The sequence below is a fragment of the Lutra lutra genome, chromosome 5, assembly GCF_902655055.1.
Source record: "Lutra lutra chromosome 5, mLutLut1.2, whole genome shotgun sequence".
In the NCBI taxonomy this organism is placed as follows: domain Eukaryota; kingdom Metazoa; phylum Chordata; class Mammalia; order Carnivora; family Mustelidae; genus Lutra; species Lutra lutra.
The window spans coordinates 133,886,637-133,910,662 of record NC_062282.1 but is presented as its reverse complement, the minus strand read 5'-3'; the positions used below and the strand labels follow the sequence as shown (position 1 = coordinate 133,910,662).

Sequence of the window (24,026 nt, the reverse complement as noted above, 5' to 3'; positions counted from 1 at the left end):
TGAACAAGTATACTGTTCTACTATTATCCTATTGATTATCATTTTCCATTCCCAGATTTCCCACCCAGCAGAGCTAAGCCAGTCTTCAATGATGAGTGAAGTCCCCTTATATTAAAAAACAATATTGTACAGCTTTGCAAAGTTGTTTCCTATCATCACTACTTAGACATAGTAATATTACAACTTTGCAAGCCTGCAAAATAGAGTTATTTAAAATAACATCAAGGTGGGACTTACCTAACCCTATGGGCCAGGTCCTGGCAAGAAGTAGTTTTCAAGGTGAATGGAACATCACTAAGTAATAATGTGCTGGAATGTCCCACAGAGGGAGCCAGCAAGCTGGGGGATTTCCAATTCACAATCTTCAAAAAAAATTAAAAAGTGAAGAGTAAAATTCTAATCTACAAAAGTGGTCAGTGTTGTAAAATCATGAAGTGTCTTTAGGACTCCGTTTTAATGACATTAAGGTTTGAGTCTGCTCATTACTATACAAATAAGTTTTTGTTTCTGCTTAATAATAAAATAATAATTTTTCCGGCAAATTGGTTTAAACAAGTTGAAGACCTCTGCTAACTTCCTAAGAACACAGAGAAAAATTAGGTTGTGATTTCAGCCTTTCAAATTTAGAAAGATCTATTTTAAAGATAATATATATTTCAGGATTTTATTCCTCAACTCTATGTTAACTGTCTTTTGAAGTACTAGTCCCATAAATATTTTATTGCTCTAATTTTCTTTGCTGTATTAAGATGTTTTTCAGCCCTAATACTATAAAAATTAAAGCAAATTTTCAATATAAGTGCCACTTTTGATACTTACGATTTTAGTAGAAGGTGTTCTCCTATTTGTTTAGGATTCCATTTATGTGAAATCTCCCTAAAAATAAATTTCAATAAAACAGAAGGCATGTTATTTACAACATCTTGAATTAGTCTGACTTTCAAAAAGGTAATTGATTGTAATTAAGAAAAAAAATCTGTAGGAGAAATATATTCTAATGGTGAACATGTTCTTTTCTGGGACACACTTCAATTATGGTGGTTTAAAAAGAAAAAAATGTACTAAGTACTTTTCTATGTGCTGAAAGAAGGGGTTGACAGAAGAGGAAAAACTACCACTAATTATAAAAAACTTAATACTTAAAGGAGGAACATGAAAACTTCCAGGAGGAGATATAAAGATGACAGGCTGAGGAAGAAAGAGAGTTGAGATGGGGAAAGGGAGACAAGGAATAGGATAACGGATGAAAAAGGATGAGAATTTAAAAACACAATTAAGTAACTGTAATGCAGAATGAACGTGGCATTTGTGTAGCACCAAATTTTCCAAGTGCCTTTCTTTTTTATGATATTAATTGTGTGACTTTTATTATATTCTCATATCTTTCTGAGCACCTACAAGGCCAGGCATGGTGCAAAGTGCTTTGCAGGAGTTATTTCTAACTCTCACAATGACTTTGTTATCCTAATTTCATAGATGAGGAAATAGGCTGAGAGAAGGTTCATAACCTACCCAAAGCCATACAACTAGTTAGTGACGGAACTGGGTCCAAAACCCTGATTTCTAGGACTTGGAAGTCTGTACACTCTGCCTGTACTTCCTCTCATCCCATCTGATATAGGAAGACATCCTGTGAGGTAAGCAGAGCAGGTGTGGTCCAGTTTGTTTTACTTATGAGACAAAGGAAGGTCAGAAGACCCACAGGGACACATTCAGGTGACAGGCAAAGCGCCAGGTCTGAGATCAAGGTCTCGTGCTGTGTGCTTCCTGCTGTTTAGGTCACCCTCGGAAATCAGAAAAAAGAGAAGATAAAGAAGAGAGGCAAGCTGCAAAATTAAAAGAGGAGAAAGTTGTACCATGAGAAAAGTCAAAAAGGAGAATGGAGAGAGAGCAAAAGGAAAAGTCAAGGAGGAAACAGAATAAACTGAGAAAGCAGAGAGAGAGTAGAAGGGGTAGGAGAAGATGGAGAAGGGAGAGAGGCTGAACAGCAGAGAGAGGGAAGTGTAAAATGAAATAAAGTGTGAAATAAAGAGAACTGCAACCAGTGCGCTTGACAAAACCAGCACCCATGGCACCACGGCCCCAGCAGAGAGCTGAGGAAACATCTTCTATTTGAAATGACTGAATATGACAAACCTAAGGAGACAGGGAATAAATTTATTTTGTATTAAAAAAGGTGTAGAAAATCATCATTAATAAATCCTCTAAAAACAAATTCAGTACAATTATAACATGGGTGATATGCAGAATTTCTAAAAGAATGGAAGATCTGCAGAGAAACTTGGACAATAGACCAACCAATTCTGATCAGTAAGACCTTAGAGAGCCTTCTGGGTCGCATTTTTATTAAATTAATACTAAGACTAGTATTTCAGGCCTTAACAACCACAGAAAAATATAGCTGAAATGACCACCAATGATTTGGATGAAAAAATATAAAAAAGATCAGGCTTCCCATCTTTTTGACAGTGACTTCATGATTCTAAAACAGTATATGCTACATGGTTTACAAATCGCCTGGGTACTGCTGTTACTCTTACCATGGCCCCAGAGAGTACTACCACAGGGCTTAATAACAGTGATTTTAAGGACGAAACCATCATTAACATTAGAGACAGACGGGTCTGTGATCAGTATCTCTGTAAGGACAGGGCTACTCTGTCTTTGAATACAATACTAATTACTACTGACAATTCTTAACACCAATAAGATTATTAAAAGTGGGAAAAATGAAATTCAGAATCAAGTATAAAAAATATGAGACTCTCCTCCTTGTATCTCTATCTGTGGGTAAAACCTATTGCCACAGCTCTAGAAATTTCAATTAGCACGCTGAAACACTTTAGGAAAGAGAATAATATGAAAAATCTACTTGTGATCAAACCTCTTTATATTTCATTATCAATCATTCATTATTTATATCTCATTATAGGTAAACATATTTAACTCACTATTTTCACAAGCACAGCCTGCCCTTGAAAAAGAGCAATAAATTAAAGAGAAATGATTTGCTTTTTCTTAAAATAGTTCTCTATTTGACAGATTGATATACATGCTTCCATGCATAATCAATGCAAAAAAGCAACAGAATTTTTAAATAACTCTATTTTTAAAGTCTTTACTTATCATTCTCTCTCATTTTCACATGTACAGATAACTGCCCTCCTAAAAAAAACAAACAAACAAACAAAAAAAAACCCTTCCCTCAACCAAACCCATCTTCCAGCTACTTCTCTTCCTCTTTCCTCTGCACAGCCAACTTTCCGAGCTTGCTATTTTTCCATGTCCTGACACCCCATTCACCTCTGAACCCACGCCAAATTGGCTTTTACCCATTACTCTAAAAAACAGCTCTTGCCAAGGTCCCCATGACCTCTATGTCTACATCCAATGGACATTTTTAAGTCTGAGGGTTACTGGAGGGAAGGTGGGCAGGGGGATGGGTTCAATAGGTGCTGGGTGTTAAGGAAGGCACTGGTGATGAGCACTTTATTTCCCCTTCAACAGAGAGCAGGCCCTAGGCTTCCTCCCTTCTTCTTGAAGCATTTTCTGTCCCTGTATTCCACTATCACATACTGTTCTGGTTTTCCTCCTCCCCTCTAGTCTCTACTTTTGACTCCTTTGCACTAGGATTTTCTTAAGCCAGCCACCTATTCTAGAGTTCCTAAAGGGTCAGGCCCCCTTTTTACTTTATATGTTATGCTTCTTCCTAATGTGATGTTATCCAAGATGATGCTTTAAAAACCTCCCAAATCCATTAGCTTCACTTTAGATTTCTCTGCTTGTCAACCGTGTATATCATCTGTCTCCTGATAACTCTACCTGGGTGTGGCAAAGCATCTAAAAATGAACTTGTCCAAAATCAAGCTAATGATCTTTCTTCCCTATTCTTGGACTCTCTTAGTGGTCCCTGCTCAGTAACTACTAATCAAAAAGAAATCTACTGAATTGGAGAAAGATTTCATTGTGTTTAAAATAGAATATGTTCAGAGTCAGTGAATTCAGAAGAGTGGTTAGGAGACACAGACAACATGAGGAGAAACTGTAAGATGTTTATACTGGTACAATACAAAATGTGAGATGCGTCAAATGAAGTTGGAGGTCAACCAAATGGTTTTTGTGAGACTGAAATACACAAGGAGCCTTGGTTACAGGTGTTTCTTATGTAAATGAGAAATGACTTATGAAAGTAAAGGGTACATGTAGTCTCCCTTACCCCACTTGGGAGAAGATATGGGGAAAAATTGGAATGGGGTCTGGGCACTAGATAAAGAGATCACAGATGATTATCTTGGGTTACATACTTTTTCTTTTAAAGTAGTAATACCATAAAGCTCTAAGCTTGGTGACTTCATGGGCACTACAGACTTGCTCTTTTTCTTTCAGATGTGATCAAAATGAAAATGAAAATCTAAATATTTGTGAATCCATACTGTCTCACCTGTTCTACCTAGTGGTCGCTGTGCAATTAGGGAACCTCAGTGTAGGAGACCCCCCAAGCTCATTCTCCTCGGGTGGTAACTTCTGTGAATCACTTTGGGTTACTGCTTTTCTACCCTGTCTGCTGTAACTTTGCTTTCTCCCTGCCTAAAAACAGAATTAAAGTTTATACTGTACTTCAGAAGAATGGCTTTATTTGACATCTAGTTACATAAGCCAAAATCCTAGAAGTCATCCAGGACAGCTCTTCCTCTACACCTACTATCCCTAGTCCATCACTACATACCATCTGTTTTACCTAAACACATTTCAAAAGAATCCACTTAGATCCATTCTCAAGAGATGCCACCCTGATCTTGGCTACCATTACTTGTCACCCAGGTGACTGTTGCAGAATATGAACATGTGTCCTCTTATCTACTTTGGTCCTCCCGAAATCTTCTCACCTCCATTTAAAATGACCCTTTAAAAACATGAATCTGATCATGTCACTGACCTCTCCTTAAAACTCTTCAATATCCTTGAAGTGGCCTACAAGGCCCTGCATCAATCTGGCTCTCACCTGTTATCTTCAGCATTCTGTCACACAGCTCTCCCTCTTGCTCTCTGAGCTTTAGCCATATGAGCCTTCTCTCAAGTTACCAGAATGCTCCATGTTCCCCGTGCAATGCTGTCTTCACACAAACTGTTCTGAGCCTCCTAATCAGCACTCAGATGTCAGGTTAAGCATTATTTTATTAGAGGCACTGTTCCTAACGCTTTACTAATCTCACAGAATCTTTTCTTTTCCTTCTGGGAACACATCTCAATTTGTAATTATTTATTCATTAATGGGATTATTTTACTTAATGGATGTCCCTATACTGGATTGTAAGCTTCATGGTCACAGGTACCTTTTGTTTCCTCTCCTCACTGTATGCCTGATTTTCAGCAAAGGACTTAGCATATAGTAGGTACTCAGGAAATGAATTAATGAGTGGGATTTATCTGAAAAATTATCCCAGTAGAATACAACAAAGATGGCCTTTTGTGTCTTCTTAATAAGACCCAAAATAAGACCCAAGAGAAAATACATACCTATATAACCGACATGTCTATAAGGTCTATAGAGTAAGAAAGTTAGATAACAAAATTTAATGAAATTCTGCACCATCCTATTCCCATTCCTCTTTTTCCTTCCCTTAAACCTTAAGTTAAAGTTACTATTTCATCTCTGTGTTAAAGAAGTAGCATTACCTGTCTGAAGTCCCAGAAGTCAGAAGTGGTACAGCCAGGACCAATAGTATTCTGACTACAAATATACAAAATTCTTTACACTTCAATATATAGAAATCCCTGAATTTTATTTGATCTTTATAAAATTTTGTTTGTGAGAGAATTTTAAGAACACTTGTTGACAAGTACTAACTTATGATCTTATACTATGATATAAAAAGCAGTAGAGTGGATAAAGTTAGTTAAGGACAGAAATTCAGATTTCTTAAGTATGAGAGGGGAAACTTTTAATAGGCCAAATGTTTTGCTTTGATTTTAACATTTCATAAGTCTGTGTTAAAGAACTCTATGAAGTCCTCTGAAAGCAATTACATTGGCAAAAAGCCTGATTTCAGTCTTTCCTGCTTTCATTTCATTCCCTGCAAAGTCTGAATCCTAAGATTGAGACACTAGTGGCTGTACCTTCGACTACCTCACTTCCTAGTCAATCCAAAAAATTCACTCTGCCAGGGACTAACTCTGGATTAACAAAACACTCAAAGTTTTTGATGCTATCTCTGGCATACAGCACTGATACACAAAGTTAGAGTCCTGCCAAACAGTACCTAAACAAATTTATGATTTCCACTATCACCTACTAATGTTCCTTTCATATATACTCCTTGTAAGGTTTCCTTCCTGTTATGCATTTACTGTCTCAAATGTGTATCATTCTTCTCATGCTTTTTTGCTCTGACCCCAATATTCTATTTCAGAGAGTAAACAGACCCAGAAGCAAGTTTTCCTAATTTCTCTTCCCTCTCCTTCCAAATGTATCTACAATTCTACATTCTAATTCTCTCCTCTTGGCTTCTAAGACACTATTATCCTAGGTTACTACTATGTTCAATGGTTTTTGTGAGTATCTCTTAGAACTGCCTTCAATTACCTCTCCTACCACACACACCTTCACATACACACATGACATACACATATGCTTGCACACATCACCAAGGATACTGTCCTTGGTCCACTTTCTGTCATTTAGCGTACACTTTGTCCTCAGGGAAATTCACCAATCCTAATGCTTCAACTGCTACTTTTATGCCATAACATCTAAAGTTATGCCTCCAGCTTCAAATTTTTTCTAAGACCCCAATCTATGGTGCCAACCACATATTAGAAATGTCTTCCTAGCTGCCCTGCAGGAATCTCAAAATTCATCTATTGAAAGATAAATTCCTCATCTTCTTTCCTACTCCAACTTATTCTTCTTTTTATATTCTCCAATCTAGAAGTCTATCACTGATGGAAATTTTCTCCCATCCCCTGATTCCCAATCTATCACCAATTATCTATTAGACTTCAGAAATGCCTATCCCTTTTTGTTCCATACTTCAGATCCCTCTCAGTCTAGCCTAGATTACTCTAACAGTTCTCCACAAGTCACTAGCTACACCAGTCTACTTTTTTTATTTTATACTGCCACTTGAGTAAATCCTTGATCAAAGAACCCATATATTGAAACAAACACCTTAGATTCCCAATTACATAGAGAATGAAGCCAAAGTCCCTTATAAAGGCATGACCATGCTTCACACTAGCATCTTAGCCGCTTTTCCTATTATTCCACTCCATAAATGTCCAGTATTCCAAGCACAAGACTTTTATTACACAGACCTTCCAATTTCCATAAAATTGGGCATACTGTCACTTCTATTTGGAATGCTCTCCTTCTCTGCCAAGTCAAATTCCTACTCATAATTGAAGATATAGCTCAGATTTCAGTTCTTTCTTCAAACCTTTGCCAATAACTTCATGTGAAGTATCCCCTGGGCACTGAATGGGGTTTGTTTAATTATAGCACTAATCTTGATGTACAACTTTAATTTGCTTACATGTGTCTCCTTCACCCAAGTGGCTACTTAAACAGTAAGAACTGCTCACATACTCATGTTTGTTCCTTACTCGACAGTTGTTGAAACAGTCGTCAGTAAGAGCTGAGAGACCTATCTCAATAGATACTAGACCAGGAAGCATTTTCTTTATCACATACTAATTCAATAAGATATATCTAACTTTGGTCTCTATTTCATCTCTTAGCTACTTCAGGAAACTTTTCAAACTCAATGTATTTTTAGAAACTATCATTTTTTAAAAAATTTAATACGAAGCTAATATTGAAAAGATGCCAAAAAGGTACCTTGGTAAAGGTGTAAATTCACTTATTATTCCCTCTGCTCCAAGTGTGACTCCCTGGACAATAAACGTACTTCCCATTCCTTTCCAAAGGGCCCTCGGTCCCTAAAATGAACAAAATTTATTGTTATTTCTATTAATGCCTAAATAAGAAACACAAAAAAGGTCTTAATAAAACTTGATATTAAATGTTTACTAATATTTTCCAATAAGGCATTATTTTAAGACATTTTAGTAGATAACTACAACTACATTAATTCCTATCATTTTATTATTTGTTGAGTGGCCAACGTTTAGGCAATGTGGATATTCCAATTAACTACATCTCTAATACTAATTAAACATACTAATATTTAATTAATTTTGAAAATGATGTGAATATATTAATTATTCAGTGACACCAAAAGATGTCATTACCAGGTTACATTAGTTTTAGAGCAAGCATTAAAATATTTTTGTTAACTAAATTAAAAGGAATTACTCTTGGTTTAATTACCACTAAGACCATATGGTACTTATATTATAAATAATCTTAATAGAACCTATAGACTAATTCTCACCTGAGTTTTGTTGAAGCTGTACATGATATTGATGACTGTAAACGGAGTGAGATGGTAATGCCGAGCATGATAATTAACCTATGAAAGATTATGTTGTAAATTATTTTTGTTATTGTTTTGTCAAGAAATAACAATGTCATCAAAGATATACAAAGGAGTCAAAGCATAAACAAAAGTCCAATTCTAAAGTCATTAGAAGTTACTCTGAACAAAATTACTACTATTAAAAGTACATTTAAATAACTTATTAAAAGTACAGTATATATGGCTATATATATATATATATATATACACATATATATACACACACACACACAACACAGAAGACCCATGCACAATATATACAGTAATGCAGAATATATAATAAAGAAGGACAAGCTGTTTGACATTTATGTTTCCATAAACACTAGAATTACATTGGTGTAGCCAAACATTCATGCCATTGAATACACAGGAGCCACTGAAGAACTTAGGGAATGGGAGATTCATGTCTCCCAATACCAAGCCCTTTTTACACTGTAAACTATAAACAATTGGTAAATTATGAAATCAGTAAAGGGGGTAATATTTTGTAAAATAACAAAAAAGAAAGTATCAGAATGCATCACACATTCTAATGCCATTATTTCATAAAACATTTAAGTTACTTGTATAGATGTACACACTGAATCACAATGTGATACTGTTGCTTTGTAGAATACATGTCTGAAATCCACTATTCTAGGCTATCTGCACTATCCGTGCTTTTAATGACTATTTTTTTGGGTGCTGAAGCATGAGCAGCTTAATTTGTAATTATTTATATATTTTCTAACTCAATTTTCAAAGAAGACTAAGTTAGATTATGGAAGCTTTTACCACAGTGTTGTCCACTTAATCCATGGGGCCATTCGGGGGATCTACAAGTTTAAAATTATCTTCTTAATGATACTAAGGCATCACTTGTCTTTTTTATTGTGTTGACATTTTCAAAAATAGCGCAAAACAATGGTGGCTAAAACTGCTTACTCCTTAGCATGACTCAAGATAGCTGGCAGCAAACTGTATTTTTGTACATATTATATTCTTTATCCCATTCACTTGGAAGGAGGAAAAAGCCACTTCCATTTAAGAATGTCTTGGTGAAACAGTAAAATGCATTAATTTTATAAAATGTTGATTCTTAAGTATACATCTTTGTAATTACTATTCTGTGTGTTACATAATGAAGTAAGACTGCTGTTGTGAGGAAAAGCACTTGTCTGATGAAGCTGCAAGCTGAACTAGCTACTTTTTTCATGGAACACCATTTTTTCTGCAAAAACTGACTACCAAACTACAGTTATTAACATGTGAGAAAAACATGCAGGGGCAGCTGGGTGGCTCAGTTGACAAAATGTATGACTCTAGGTTTTGGCTCAGGTCATCTCATGGGTCATGGGATGAGTCCATAACTGGCATTATGGGATGCTAATGATAAATCTGACTTTACAAGCAAAATTTAGAATTCTGAAAAAACTGTATCTACCATGAAGAACTTTCCAATACTGAAACACTTTTCTGGCGGGATTGGTAGTGATTTAATGACAATTTTTAAAAGTACTATATAATCAAATGTCTTAACATTAGAAGATCTACAGAACTCAGTAAATCAGTATTTTTCTTTTTTTTTTTTTTAAGATTTTTTTATCTGTGAGAGAGAGAGAGCACACAAGCGTGCATGAGCACAAGCAGGGGGAGCAGCAGGCAGAGGGAGAAGCAGGCTCCCTGCTGAGAAAGAAGCCAGTTGTGGAACTTGATCCCAGGAACCAGCATGACCTGAGCCTAAGGCAGACACTTAACCAAATGAGCTACCTAGGCGTCCCAATATTTTTCCAATAATCAACACATGATGTTATAGAATCATATATAGATCAATATTTTAATGTAAGAGAGTACAAAAAGTTAACTCACATGGTTTGAAATTTCTCACTGCAAATAACCTTTAATATACTACTATTTATTAAGTTTTGGTGAAGTAAAAAAGAAGAAAATCTGCCAATTATCTGAAAAAGATATAAAATATTTCATTTTCAATACATATGCCTATCAGGTTAGACCTTTTTCTTTCAAAACCAAAATTTTTTATGATATAAGAGTTTTCAACACCAAAAAGTTTGAGACTGATCTATTGTAGATTCTGGTACATTTCACATGGAGTAACAGTTATACAGTTTCAGCCATTGATCTGAGTTCTGTATTTTAAATCAGAGTAAGGATTATTGTTTAGAAGGTAACAGAAAAGTTCATTTACCTGACATTGGCGGCGTAGAACAATGCAAGGATGAGCCAGTACATTTTCTGTAAAGAGGCTATAAAAGAATAATTTATATATATAAAATATATAATTAATATATATATATTTTGTGTACACACACACACACACACACACATAATAGCCAAAACTTAAATTACAACAAATATGTATCTGAAATTATTCTTGCTTGAAGAATCATGCATTATTTTGTTTCCCATTCTAACAGTTAAAAATTGTCTGGATATATTTGCAAATCATTCTAAGAACAACAAAATTCAATATGAAAAGAATTAAAGCCAAATCTGTAAACTGGTAAGCAAGGGCAGTAACATAAAATAGTAATACATGTACTCTAAAGATGAAACTATAGCTCCATGCCTGAAATGGGAAACTCCTTTCCTAGACAACTTAAATGCTTCTTTCCATTTCTTTCAGAAGATATCCTATGAACAAAGTTCCTATCAGAAGAGTCATCTGTTCTTCATGAACCACCTTCTATAAATTTTAGTTTTGATGTACATTGCATTTAAGTTATTAGGGATTAAGTTATAAGGATTTTAATAACTATTAATTGACTACTATTTTGGATATCAAATATTTCTTCTGAAAGCATTCCCTACAAAATAATTACAATTGCAGGCTTACATACTAACAGTGACAGCTGCACAAGCATGAGAGCACATGCAGGGAGTATACATATACACATATAAATAATGTAATCAGGGGCGCCTGGGTGGCTCAGTGGGTTAAAGCCTCTGCCTTCGGCTCAGGTCATGATCCCAGGGTCCTGGGATTGAGCCCCACATCGGGCTCTCTGCTTGGCAGGGAGCCTGCTTCCCTTCCTCTCTTTCTGCCTGCCTCTCTGCCTACTTGCGATCTCTGTCAAATTAAAAACAACAACAACAACAACAAAAAAACCCTTAAAATAAATAAATAAAGTATCAAATGAACAACAGCTTTTAACAGTGAGGCTAAAGAAAAATTAATTCTAGCAAAAGGAAAGTTTTAATTCACAATTATGCTCCTATTTACAGTAACACTCTCAGGTTTATTTATGCAAATAAGATAATTTTTTTCTTGATTAAAATTTTAAAACAATGAGTTGTCCTGGCATGCAACATAACCCTTTATGGAATTCTGATATATTTTGAAATAATATTCATTAGAGATCACATAATCAAAATTGGAGGTTTTTTTCCCCACGAAATGATCATTAAAAATAAAAAAAATAATGGTGGTCATTAAATGCTGATTGTAAGCAAAACCCAGACTCCATGTTGTTAAATATCATATTACAATTAGAATGTTTAGGGGAAGGTTCAATGCAAATAACTTTCTCTTAGAGGGGGGATTAGATCAGATTTTTTTGGGCAGACACATGAAAGTTATTAAAATATAACTTGTAAAATTATTTTGTGGTTATAAATTGAATGACTATTCTCTATCCTTACTAAAAAAAAAATCAAGTTATAGATTTTAAATAACTTTTTCTGCAAAATATTATTCAACATTTAATCTACTGCTCCAAAGAATCAATCTAAAGGAAGCAATACTAATCATTTAATATCTTATATTAAAACATTCTGAATAAAATACTTTAAATAAAAACTTCAATTAAAAATCATTAGAAAAAAACATTACCTTGCAAGGCCAATACCAAATCCAGCAAATCTATTCAACTGCTCTAAAACAGGAAGAAATAATATTACTCATAACCAATATTTAGGTTTACTGTAAAAATTTTTTTTCTTTTATTAACATGATATTTATTTAAATTCTAGGTCCTAGAGTCAAATTCTGATATGGGCCAGGGAAGCTGTGGGAAGCTGCAAGACAGACCTGGTCTTCAGCTCCAATTCACTGTTGACATGTGGGACTGTGGGCCCAGTGTTTCTAAACTGTTATTTTTCTAAAGAGATATTGTCATTTTTACATTTTAAATGTAAATTTTAAATTTTAAATTTAAAATACCAGCAACTATTTTAAAAAGCATTACAAAACTGTGGGCCAAATCAAACATGTCTGCAGGTAGAAACTAAGGATAACCACTTTTCAACTTCTAAATACAAACAATTTAAATTTTTTTAACCAACAACTTTACCTCCTATCTTGTAAAATTAGTCATTTGCTGTTATTGATGGAAAACATCTATGTTAAATGAACAGTTGCAAGTAAAGACACCTCAAAATTATTAAATCGAAAGAGTACTTAGGGTAATCAAAATGGTTAAATGAGGCTCGCTTCTCGACAAGTTTTAAATATTTTGAGAGTAACTGCTTAGTTAGATCTCTGTGAGAAGCTACTGGATACATACGCAGTACTCCTGATGGCATTTCTATTGTCTTATTAGAAAAGTTTACAGCTGGAAACACTCCTATGCATACGTCAAAACAAATAAAAGAATTTCTCCTTGGCTAAAAATCTCAAAATCATGATGGTGAAATACCACAACCTCAGGGGGCCAGACATTACATTTCTACTATAATACAATATTCACAAGGGATAATTTTTTTTCCTCTCCTCCTCTTTTCTCTCTCTCAGCTCTTTCACATACTGTCACTATTTCCTTACAGTCAGAATAAGGCCATGTAAACATGTCCCTGGGGAAACTATTTTGTTAACCCTTGCCTTGAAAAATGTACAAGCCAGATAGAAGGTTCTTTTGCCAATTAAGATACTTTCCTCCTTTCAGCTTTTCCCTTTTTGCATGTATATTAACAGAAAATGCCAGTGATATTTTCTGCAAAGTGTTAAAAAGGTTTATTAACTGTGTAAGTTAACTAAGTCTCTCAGTCTTCAATTCTCCTTGCAAAATTACCACCGCCAACCTCTTAACTGCTGCAAACATCCCCTGGTTTTAAGAGTTCCTCCTCACTCTAACCACTAAAGCACAAATTATAAAAAGATAAAAATATCAGCTTTACTGCCTAAGAAGTTAACTGTGTAGCAATCATATATGCATTTTGAATTACTTTTAACTTTCCAGTACTCCTTTGGGACCACAGAAAGAAAACTAGAGAGGGTGAAAAAACAAACTGTATAACACTGTGTAAGATCCTCCTCCTCCTCCTCATTTGCTCTTAGGTGATATTTAAAATTTATTCCTCCAAGTTAAATCAAATAAAAATTATTGTACTTCCAAGTACACATAAATAAATGCAAATGAACACATCTAGAATATACTTAATATTTAATGGTCTAGTCTATTATTCTCATGATTTCAAAATGGGAAGAGGCAGTGATTATTTCCATTTTGTGAATAAACAAAAAGTTGAGAATATTTAGATCACAGTGTTATAATTAAAACACAGGTCTTCTGACATTCTACAGTGAATAATTATGTCCTGATTCCAACGTCTTGACATTGTCTCAGTGTTTTTTACTTCTTAGTGGAGTTTTTAGGTGAGAAATAGGCAATGGGAAAATATAGGAGTACAGTTTGAGAGTCTAGAAAACAGACAAAACTCCTATGATTAAAAGAGAAAAGGAAGGAAACGAATATTTTTTTTTAGCTTACTATATGCTCCATACTATACAAGGCATTACTTACACTTCATTTTATTTAACCTTAAAAAAAAACAAAAACAAACTATGAATTATTCTTCTAGCCACTTTAAAGGTGAAAAGACGCAAGGCTCTCAGAGGTTAACAAAATGTCTTAGCTTTTGAGAGTGGTAGAGTCAGGTTTGAATCGAAGCCTGCCAATGCTGAAAAACTTTACAGAACCCAAAGCTACCATTATTAATTCAAGGCAATAATGGTGTCAGTGAACTAGGTATTGTTCACATAATTCCCAATAAACAACAAATAATCCAATTTCCTTCCTTCTTGATTTAGGCCAGGGGATGTCACACACCAAACCCCTTCGAAGCTCCTACCACGCAGCCCAGAGCTAAGGCAGGTGTCTGTTCCGAGGTGATCCGGGAGGAAAGGTTTGTGCAAGGAAGAGGGAGCAGGCCCGCTGCAAGGGCAGAGGACGAAAGGAGGGCAAAGGGTGTGGCGCGCGATAGGTCCAGCGACACCGGAGGCGGGACCCTCGGCGCGGCTTCCGCGGTCTGCAGGCCGCGGGCCGCGGCCCCGCCACTCCACCCACCCCTGCCTCGCTCCCAAGTCCCTCACCGGTGCTCTGTCCCGGCACGCCGCCGCCGCCGCCGCTGCTGCCGCCGGGAAACGGTTCCTCCGCGGGGCCCTCGAGCGGGGTGGAGGGGCCGGGTACGCCGTAGGGCGGGCTCTTTTCGCCCCAGTGCAGGTTGCGGCTACCGGGGATGTCTGGGGGAGTGGTCACCCAGTGGCTCAGGTCCGACGCGGAGCTGAAGGACCTGGCAGGGAAAGCGCCTCCAAAACCCTGCTCATCCCGGGCACCGCCCCGATAGCCCAAGCCATCGAATCCGTCCGGGCGCCGCGGATGCATCGCAGACGGGGCAGGATGACGCGAGCCCACCCGGAGCCCACGACCACTGGGGCCACCGCGACCTCCAGCCACTCCGCTCCTTCCCGGCCCCCCGCCGCGTCTGGAGCGATCTGACAACCGGAAGTCACGTTGCAAACCCGGAAGTTCGGCGAGCACGTGATCACAACCTTTTCCGGCGGTCTGGTGAGAGAGAGCGTTGCCTCGGAGACGCGGCGGTAACCTAGGACCAATCCTTCAAGAAAATCGCTGTCTGGAGGAGGTGGAAAAATGACTGTGGGGTTAATGGAACATTGTACCAAAGAGATGCCAAGGGAACTTGGGTGGGAAGGACAGCCTGGATAAGCGGATGTCGAATAAAGACGTTTTATCGAGGGACGTGAGGCGTCGGTGGAACTGACTAACTGAATCTCAGCCAGAAATGTCGGGCTGCACTCAAAGGCCTCAGATCTAGGTCTTCTCTTTTCCTCACTGGTCTAGTGCCTCGCCCGCTGCAAGGCAGCGATTAGACTTTAGAGTTGCGGGGTGTTGGTAACGTCTCTGTAGCTTTGCCTCCCGCACTTAGAGTTTTAGCTAGGTTCTATTGAGAGAGCTGGTTCTGCCCAGTGAACTAAAAGGTACTATGGACAGCTAGAGCAAGCATTACAAAAGACCGTCTGTGGAGAAAACCTCCTTTCCCCGTCCGCTCCCCCACGAATGTAAACTGCTCTCAGGATTTAGGAATTAAGCATTTTGCTTTTCCGAGGCTACAAACAGTTGTAATTTTTTCTTTTTCCTGGTGCATCTAAGTCACTTAGTGTCTTTAAAGTCTAGTGATACTGTTCAAGATTGACATCCTAGTTGAACAACTAAGAGGACTTCTGAACAGAGTCCTTTACTACCTGTTTTCATGGGCTCCATGGGCTCTTCGGGCAAAGTCCTTCTCCCTAGACTCGATCGAGCCTTCCATGGATTCTTCCTGTGTCCCTACTTCCCCACTGGACGTCCAGGATTCTGAGGGCTTTCAGAAGAGAATCTTGACACACGATTCTTAATCAACCAGACGCGACCCTTTCTTTGAAGCGATAACGTCATTCATTGGGTTGGTATGTGGCTTAGGCAATTGTATTGAGTCTCTCAATACAATTGGGTATTGAGTATCTGGTATTACTAGATATATAATATTATATATATATTATATTATATATATATATAGTATCCAGTATTACTCAAGTACTAATACCAAATTAATATCAAATTAATTACTGAGCATGGCAATACAAAATATTTCTCTGTTCCTTAGAAATGATTGAATTAAAGATGCATTTGGCTCAGGTCCTAAACTTGTTTCTTAAAAGGAGAAGGAGAGAAAGGCCTGTGTTTATGCATGTGTGTGCATTTTTTTTTTCTTTTAAAGATTTTATTTATTTGACAGAGAGAGAGAGAGAGAGAAAGATCACAAGTAGGCAGAGAGGCAGGCAGAGAGAGAGAGGGGAGGAAGCAGGCTCCCTGCTGAGCAGAGAGCCCGATGTGGGGCTCGATCCCAGGACCTGGGATCATGACCTGAGTTGAAGGCAGAGGCCTTAACCCACTGAGCCACCCAGGCGCCCCAATGTGTGCACTTTTAATATAAAAACCATAGCATCTCACAATTTCTCATCCACATCAATGAAGAAAAGGTGAATTAGTAAAAGAAGGACAGCAGGGTTGCCAGTTGAGGGGAGGAAACAATAACAGCCCCTCCTCACAGCTCACCCCCACATAAATTCCAGCTACAATAAATTGTATTTTTTTCTTTACTTTTAAAAAGATTGAATATTGGGAGAAAATAATAAGGGGTTATTTTTCAAATAGTTGGCAAACTTTCTAAAAGTGACAGAAATGTCAAAAACCATGTATGGAAAGACTAATCAATTTGACTATATAAAATTTAAATTTCAGTATGCAAATAAATAAGGGAAAACATAGTAATCAAAATTGAAAAAAAAATCACAAACTAGGAAAAACTACATTTTAACATGATAAAGACAATGAGTCACTTTATTGTAAAAAAGCTCTTAGCAATAATTAAGGGAATGTCAGTAGAAATATAAGCAAATAACATGAAGAGGCAAGTCATAAAAAAAAATGCCCACCGTTTTGAAATAAAATAAATGCCTCAGCATTTTATGTGAAAAAATGTCTGCCAATAATTGAAGAAAGGAAAACTTAATAGCTATATTTCCCTATTTAAAAGACAATGTTTAAAAGGGAAAATGTACATTGTCATGCAATGTGAGAAGAAAGTGGCTGTCATTCATTTCTAGTGTGGCATAAAATATAACAACTTTTTCTTGGAGGGCTATTTGACAAAATGTCTAAAAAACTGTAAAAATGATAATCTTTGACTCTTAAATCTTAGGAAACAAATATAAGGTATATATATTTACTTATGCACATGTTCATGACATAATTGCTCGTAACAGGAAAAATTGTCAGGATACCAAATATCAAGTGATTATCCATTAGTTATTAATTAAAATGATTCTCTATATGGTCCTTTAAGCAAAGTATATTTATTGATCACCTATCCTCCGTACAGTTAATGTTCTAAGCAATGAAGTTAGAATGATAAATAAGCCAAAGTCCTTGCATTGTTAGAACTCATATTCTAGTTAGGAGATGACTAATAGATAAATAAATCATGTCAGATAATGAAACAAACATAATGCAATGTCAAATAATGACACATGATATATTTAATACAATCAAGTCAGTGGTAGAGGCAGTGTTTTTTAGATTGGTTGGTCAAGGATGTCCTCTGTGAGGAAGATATCTTTAAACAAACTTAAATAAAGTGAAGGAATGAGCCCTGTGTGAATATCTGGAAGAAACATTTTCAAGGCAGAAGTAAGTGTAAAGTCCTGGTGACAAGCTAGGTAGTTAGTGAGCAAGGGCTCACTGAGAGCAGAAAGAGAATACGGGACAGATTTAGCAGGGCTTTCCTGAGATGAGGAATGAGATGACCCTAATGAAGTTTTTGAAGGACCAATGTGACTTCCCTATGGGGCAAAGGTGGAAGCCTCTATTGAGTAGACCACTGTAAGTGGCTCAGTTAGGAGACAGTAGAGAAGTGCCTCCTAATCTATGGTTTCCCTTTCCCAGGTTTTCAGTTGCCTTTGCTTTTCTGTTTCCCACAGTAAACTGCAGGCCAGGAACAGATGATCCTCCTTCTGAAGTATAGTCAGAAGACCAATAGTAGCCTAATGCTTCATCACGATGCCTATGGCATTTATCTCACTTTATCTCATCATGTAGGACTTTTATCACCTCACATCCTCTCAAGAAGAAGGGTGAGTACTGGACAGGAAGATATTTTGAGAGAGAGACCACATTCACAAAACTCTTATTACAGTGTAATTGTTCTATTTTATTATTAACTACTGTTGTTAATTTCTTGCTGTGCTTAATTTATAAATTAAACTTTATCATGAGAATGTATGTATAGGAAGAAAAAAGCGTATGTGGGATTTGGTACTATCACAGTTTCAGGCATGCACGGGGGGTCTGTGTCTCTCATGACATTGCTGTCAAGACTTCAATTTGAGGTGCAGTTATTTTAGACTTAACTGGGTTTGACTGGGACTGGAGGAGTCACTTCCAAGATAATTCACTCAGTTAATTGTGGAAACAATGCCTCCTTTTCTTGCTGATTTGCTGTCAGGAGGTCTTAATTCCTTGCTACATAGAGCTCTCCATAGAACTTTTTTTTCTTTTGAGAGAGAGAGAGAGAGCTTGAGCCTTGAGCGGGAGAGAGGGTAAGGGAAGAGGAGGACAGAGGGAGAGGGAGAGAGTGAAACTTAAGCAGGTTCCACACCCAGCACAGAGCCTGACTCGGGGCTCACTCTCACAATCCTGAGATCATGACCTGAGCCGAAATCAAGGGTCAGATGCTTAACTGACCTAAGCCACCCAGGACCGCCTCTCCATAGAACTCTGGAGTGTCCTTCTAAAGTGACAGGTGACTTTTTCCCTGAGCAAATGATTTGAGAGAAAGCAAGGAGTATCCTATACTGTCTTTATGACGTAATTCTACTTCATCACTTCTGTCACGTTCTAATCTCTAGAAGTGAGTCACTAAATCCAAGCCAACACTAAGTAGAAAGAATTTGGCTCCATCTTCTAAAGGGAGGTTATCGAACAATTTGTGTTCATATTTTTAAACAAGCACAATTAAACTATTGCATAACAATGAGTGGATGGAGTATACTGAAGGCATCGAATATAAAAAATTAGGAAAAATTTCACAAAATTGTATTATTAATAGAAAAATATGGATAATTTCTTTTTGCCTTTTCCTTTAGTAAATCAATTTGAAGGATTAGTTTGCTTTGGAAAAACTCATATGATAGAAATAGTTATAGTCCTGAAATAGCTTAGTATGTGTTTTTAAAAGGTCAGTCATTATTCAGTCAGACTTAAGTTGAAATACAAGTGAAGAATATAGATTATTTTGACAGTCTTCAAGAATTGGCAAAAAATGATATGACCTGCTAAAGTACAAAAGAAGCAGGTCATTCATTTATATTAATATTTTACTCAGAAATTCATAAACTGAATTTAGCTCACCAGATAAAATCATTTACATTTTTTTTAAAGATTTTATTTATTTGACAGGCAGAGATTACAAGTAGGCAGAGAGAGAGAGGGGAAGCAGGCTCCCCGCCGAGCAGAGAGCCTCATGGCTCGATCCCAGGACCCTGGGATCATGACCGAGCCGAAGGCAGAGGCTTTAACCCACTGAGACACCCAGGCGCCCCAAATCATTTACATTTTTATGCAGGAATTCACCCAGCAATATTTATTAAGCACTACTATGGCAAGTCACCCTGTTAGCTACCATGATGCAGCTGTATATTTTCTCAAGGATGGAATTTGAAGATATTGAAATTATTTATTTCAAATGTATATATGGACCAAGAAAAAATTTTCACAATAAGTTTTAATATGTATTAAGCCACACCCTCACATCCTTTCTTCTTTTTTGTAATTTTCTTGGCTAATCTGCCCATTATTCTTCCAAATGAACTTAAAAAAACGTTTCATTCTTCACTCTCATTCTTCTAAAACATACACATGCATGCACGCACACACACACACACACACACACACACACTCACTCTGTGGGATTTGAAATGTATTCACATATAATTTATATGGTAACTTTAAGAGGTTAGATTTTTTTTTATAGTCTATGAAATATTTCCTTCAGTGATTCATGGTTTCTACTTGCCAAGGTCTATATTTATGTCACTAAGTGTTTGCTTACAAAAACATGTTATATATTTCTATTTTTTGAGATCCATCATTTAGTGTACAGTATGACTTTTGGATCTAACTGAATTCCTCCACGTAACAATAGTGTAACATCTTTATTTTACACGTCCTTATGAAAATTGAGGACTGCCCCTATTCCTTTCTCACACTTCTTTAGTTGAATCTGGATTACAAAAGCTAAAAACATGTCTCTTTCAAAAAATTTTTTTGTCTTTTTCATTTTGTGGCCAAGGGAAAATTAATTGTTTAGGTATATCTGGTTTCAGAGCTTAACATCAGATGTTTCCAGTCACAACTTCTGCATTTTTGAGTTCTTAACTTTGATTAATGTCTAAGTGGTGTGCTCTTTGTGTGGTTTGAATAGTTTCATCTTGAAGTATAGAGGAGTAGGAGAAGAATTTGTGGATTCTCCCTTATATAAACATGCCCTTAGCTGTCTTCCATATAGAATTCATGACGAGCTACTTTTTTTAGGAATGCTCTACAGAATCCGCTGATTTTTAAATGTGAAGAGTTTTTAATCCAACATTTTTTTGTTGTGAGTAATCTGTTTAACACTTTGTATTTTTAATGCTTCTAGTATTTTTTCTAGATCTCAGGAAATTAAAAAAAATTTAGTTATGTTTATGTGCTGCAGTCTTTCCATACTCATTTTATTTGGAGTATGGTAAGCACTCCTTTTTTTTTTTTTCCTTATTTCAACCCATCGCCCCCATCCACCTCCCCTCTGGTAACTATCAATTTATTCTGTATATTTAAGAGTCTTTTTTTGTTTGTTTGTCTTTTTTCTACTTTTTTCGTTTGTTTCGTTTCTTAAATTCCACATATGAGTGAAATCACATGTTTTTTGTCTTTCTCTGATTGGTTTATTTCACTTAGCATTATACCTTCTAGATCCGTCTATATTGTTGCAAGGGCAAGATCTCATTCTTTTTTATGGCTCAGTAGTATTCCATTATATGCAAATAATGTGATATATACATCACACCTTCTTTATCCACTCATTTATTGATGGACACTTGGTCTGCTTCCATACTTTGGCTATCATAAATAACACTACAATGAACATAGGGGTGCAGATATCTTTTCAAACTGGTGTTTTCATATTATTTGGGTAAATACCCAGTAATTTGGAATTAAAATGGAAATGTAAAATGGAATTACTGGATCATAGGGTAGTATTATATTTAATTTTTTGAGGAGCATCCTACTTATTTTCCACAGTGGCTGCACCAGTTTGCACTCCCACTGACAGTGCACAAGGTTCCCTTTTCTCCCCATCCTTGCCAATACTGCTTGTTTCTTGTGTTCTTGAGCTTAGCCATTCTGACAGGTGTGAGGTGATATCTCATTGTGGTTTTGATTTGCATTGCCTTGATAATAAGTGATGTTCAGCATCTTTAGCCATCTGGTTATATTCTTTGGAAACATGTCTGTACATAGCTTTTGCTTATTTTTAATTGGAGTTTTTGTTTTTGGATGTTGTTTACATTCTTTTTATATTTTTGGATACTAACCCTTTATCAGATGTGTCATTTACATTTACCTTCTCCCATTTATAGGTTATCTTTTTTGTTGTTGTTGATTGTTTCCTTTGCTGTGCAGAAGGTTTTTATTTTAATGAAGCCCCAATAGTTAATTTTTGCTTTTGTTTCCTTGTTTCATATCTAGAAAAATGTTGCTATGGCTGGAATATGGTAAGCACTCTTGATTGCTGTCTCAAATTTTTTTTTTGATCAAAGAGGTTTTTCCCCTGCTGTTCTTTATTATTATTTATGTCTTTGTTTTCCCTTTTTAGAACACATTCTGTGAGGTTGGCACTCTTAAGATTTGCTTTCTGAGATACATCTTTTATAGTGTTTCTCAATTTCATTTTTGTTCTTACTCTCAACTTACTGATCTACTAGGAGGAAAGTATTTCAGAAAAGCCTGTGATCTGATATTGTAATTTCTGTTTTTTTAAACTTTATCATTTTTTAGAATTAAATGACTATTTATAAAAAAGTATTATTTTTAGAGTTCATAGCAAAATTAACAGGAAGGTGCAGATATCCCCCTGGTACTCCCTAACCTCACACATACATAGCTCCTGATTATCAACATCCTCCATCAGGGTAGTTGTTTGTTACAGTTGATAGACTTCCACTAACACATTATAATCATCCAAAGTCTGCAGTTTATATTAAAGTTAATTTTTGGTGTTGTACATTCTGTGGGTTTGGGCCAATAATTTCTGTTTTAAATATCAAATATACTAAAAAAAATCAAAAGACTTATTTGGTGCTTATTATAAACAGAAATAATTCAGGATTGATGTATTTCAAGTTTGAATCAGTTAAATTCTCTTTTGAAGTTATTAAATTTTTTTAAAGATTTTATTTATTTATTGGACAGAGAGAGATCACAAGTAGGCAGAGAGGCAGGCAGAGAGAGAGAGGAGGAAGCAGGCTCCCCACCAAGGAAAGAGCCCGATGTGGGGCTCGATCCCAGGACCCTGGGATCATGAACTGAGCCGAAGGCAGAGGCTTTAACACTCTGAGCCACCTAGGCGCCCCTGAAGTTATTAATTTTTTTAAGGCAGTTATTTCACCAGGACAATACCTGCATATTAGCTTTGAATTTGATCAGAATTGCTCTTCCATATTGTTTCCACTGTTCCATATGTTTCCATTGAAACATTTGTGAACATTTGTAGAATATTTGACATTCCTCACCCATGGATAGGTAGGAATTTTATAGGGACTTAAATTATTTTTATTGGATCCTATCTTTAAAAATTAGGCATTCTTGGGGCATCTGGGTGACTCAGTCAGATAGGCATCTACCTTAAGCTCTGGTCATGGTCCTGGGATTGAGTCCCACATGGAGTCCCACATGGACTGGAGCCCCACATCAGGCTCCTGCTCAGTGGGGAGCCTGCATCTCCCTTTCCCTCTGCCTGCTGCCACTCCCCCTGCCTGTGTTCTCTTTCTCTCTCTCTCTGTCAAGTGAATAAAATCTTTTTAAGAAATTAGGCATTCTTTTGTGTTTAAATTCTCCCTCTTGTACTTAGTACGTGCAGAACACTGTGGATGCTTTGATTACTCACTATCCTAACTGCAGAGAACATTGGCAGGTTTAGATATCCTATGTAAAAAGAGCTTAGAAATAGCAATTGGATTAGAAGACACAGCTACCTTTATATAGCAATCATGTTGTTTTTATTTTTTATTTATTTTTTTTATTTTTTAAATTTAGATTTGGGGGCAGGCAAAGTTTTTGGAGGACACATTTAGACGTTGAGGAGCCACTAAAAAGCACTGCCTTTGTAATCACTCTACTTCAAGCCTTTATGCGTTTGCCTTCTCATGAGATTTGTACTGTATGTTGCACCTTCCCTTGACCAGATGTGGGTGGGTCCCTGGAGCAGGGCTATATGGGAGGTCACAAGGGTTGGAGGCTTGGAGGCAGAACCCCATTATCTCACAGAGAGACAAGTGTGTCCTCTTGCCCTGTAAAAGAAGTAGAGTGATTACAAACCCTTTCTCCCCGGAGCTACTGGCTGCGTAGCCAACGTATGTACAGAATTTAAAACGAATCATTACTCTGGGCTTTATGATTGTATTTTAAAGCTAATGATGTCTTTCACACATCATTGCATCTATTCGTTGGAAAC

The 24,026-nt window shown here is 36.6% G+C and overlaps 1 protein-coding gene and 1 long non-coding RNA gene across 3 annotated transcripts in view; one reads left to right on the top strand and one right to left on the bottom strand.

Moving 5' to 3' along the window:
- Nucleotides 1-16,055, bottom strand: part of SLC25A46 (solute carrier family 25 member 46) — a 21,715-nt gene extending 5,660 nt beyond the window's left edge. The window contains exons 1-6 of one of the 2 annotated variants that reach the window (XM_047729882.1): nt 15,958-16,055; nt 12,310-12,352; nt 10,666-10,723; nt 8,394-8,471; nt 7,838-7,938; nt 820-876 (exon numbers count right to left, since the gene is read on the bottom strand). In XM_047729882.1, coding sequence (XP_047585838.1) covers nt 820-876; nt 7,838-7,938; nt 8,394-8,471; nt 10,666-10,723; nt 12,310-12,352; nt 15,958-15,976 — 356 coding nt within the window. In that variant the 5' untranslated portion in view covers nt 15,977-16,055. Of the gene's footprint in view, nt 1-819; nt 877-7,837; nt 7,939-8,393; nt 8,472-10,665; nt 10,724-12,309; nt 12,353-14,787; nt 15,211-15,957 lie in introns of those variants that run through there. The other variant, XM_047729881.1, reaches the window with a different exon arrangement.
- On the top strand, nt 15,235-24,026 carry LOC125100065 (uncharacterized). Its single transcript, XR_007127431.1, has 3 exons — nt 15,235-16,161; nt 18,245-18,387; nt 23,983-24,026. It is a non-coding gene; the product is annotated as an uncharacterized LOC125100065 (long non-coding RNA).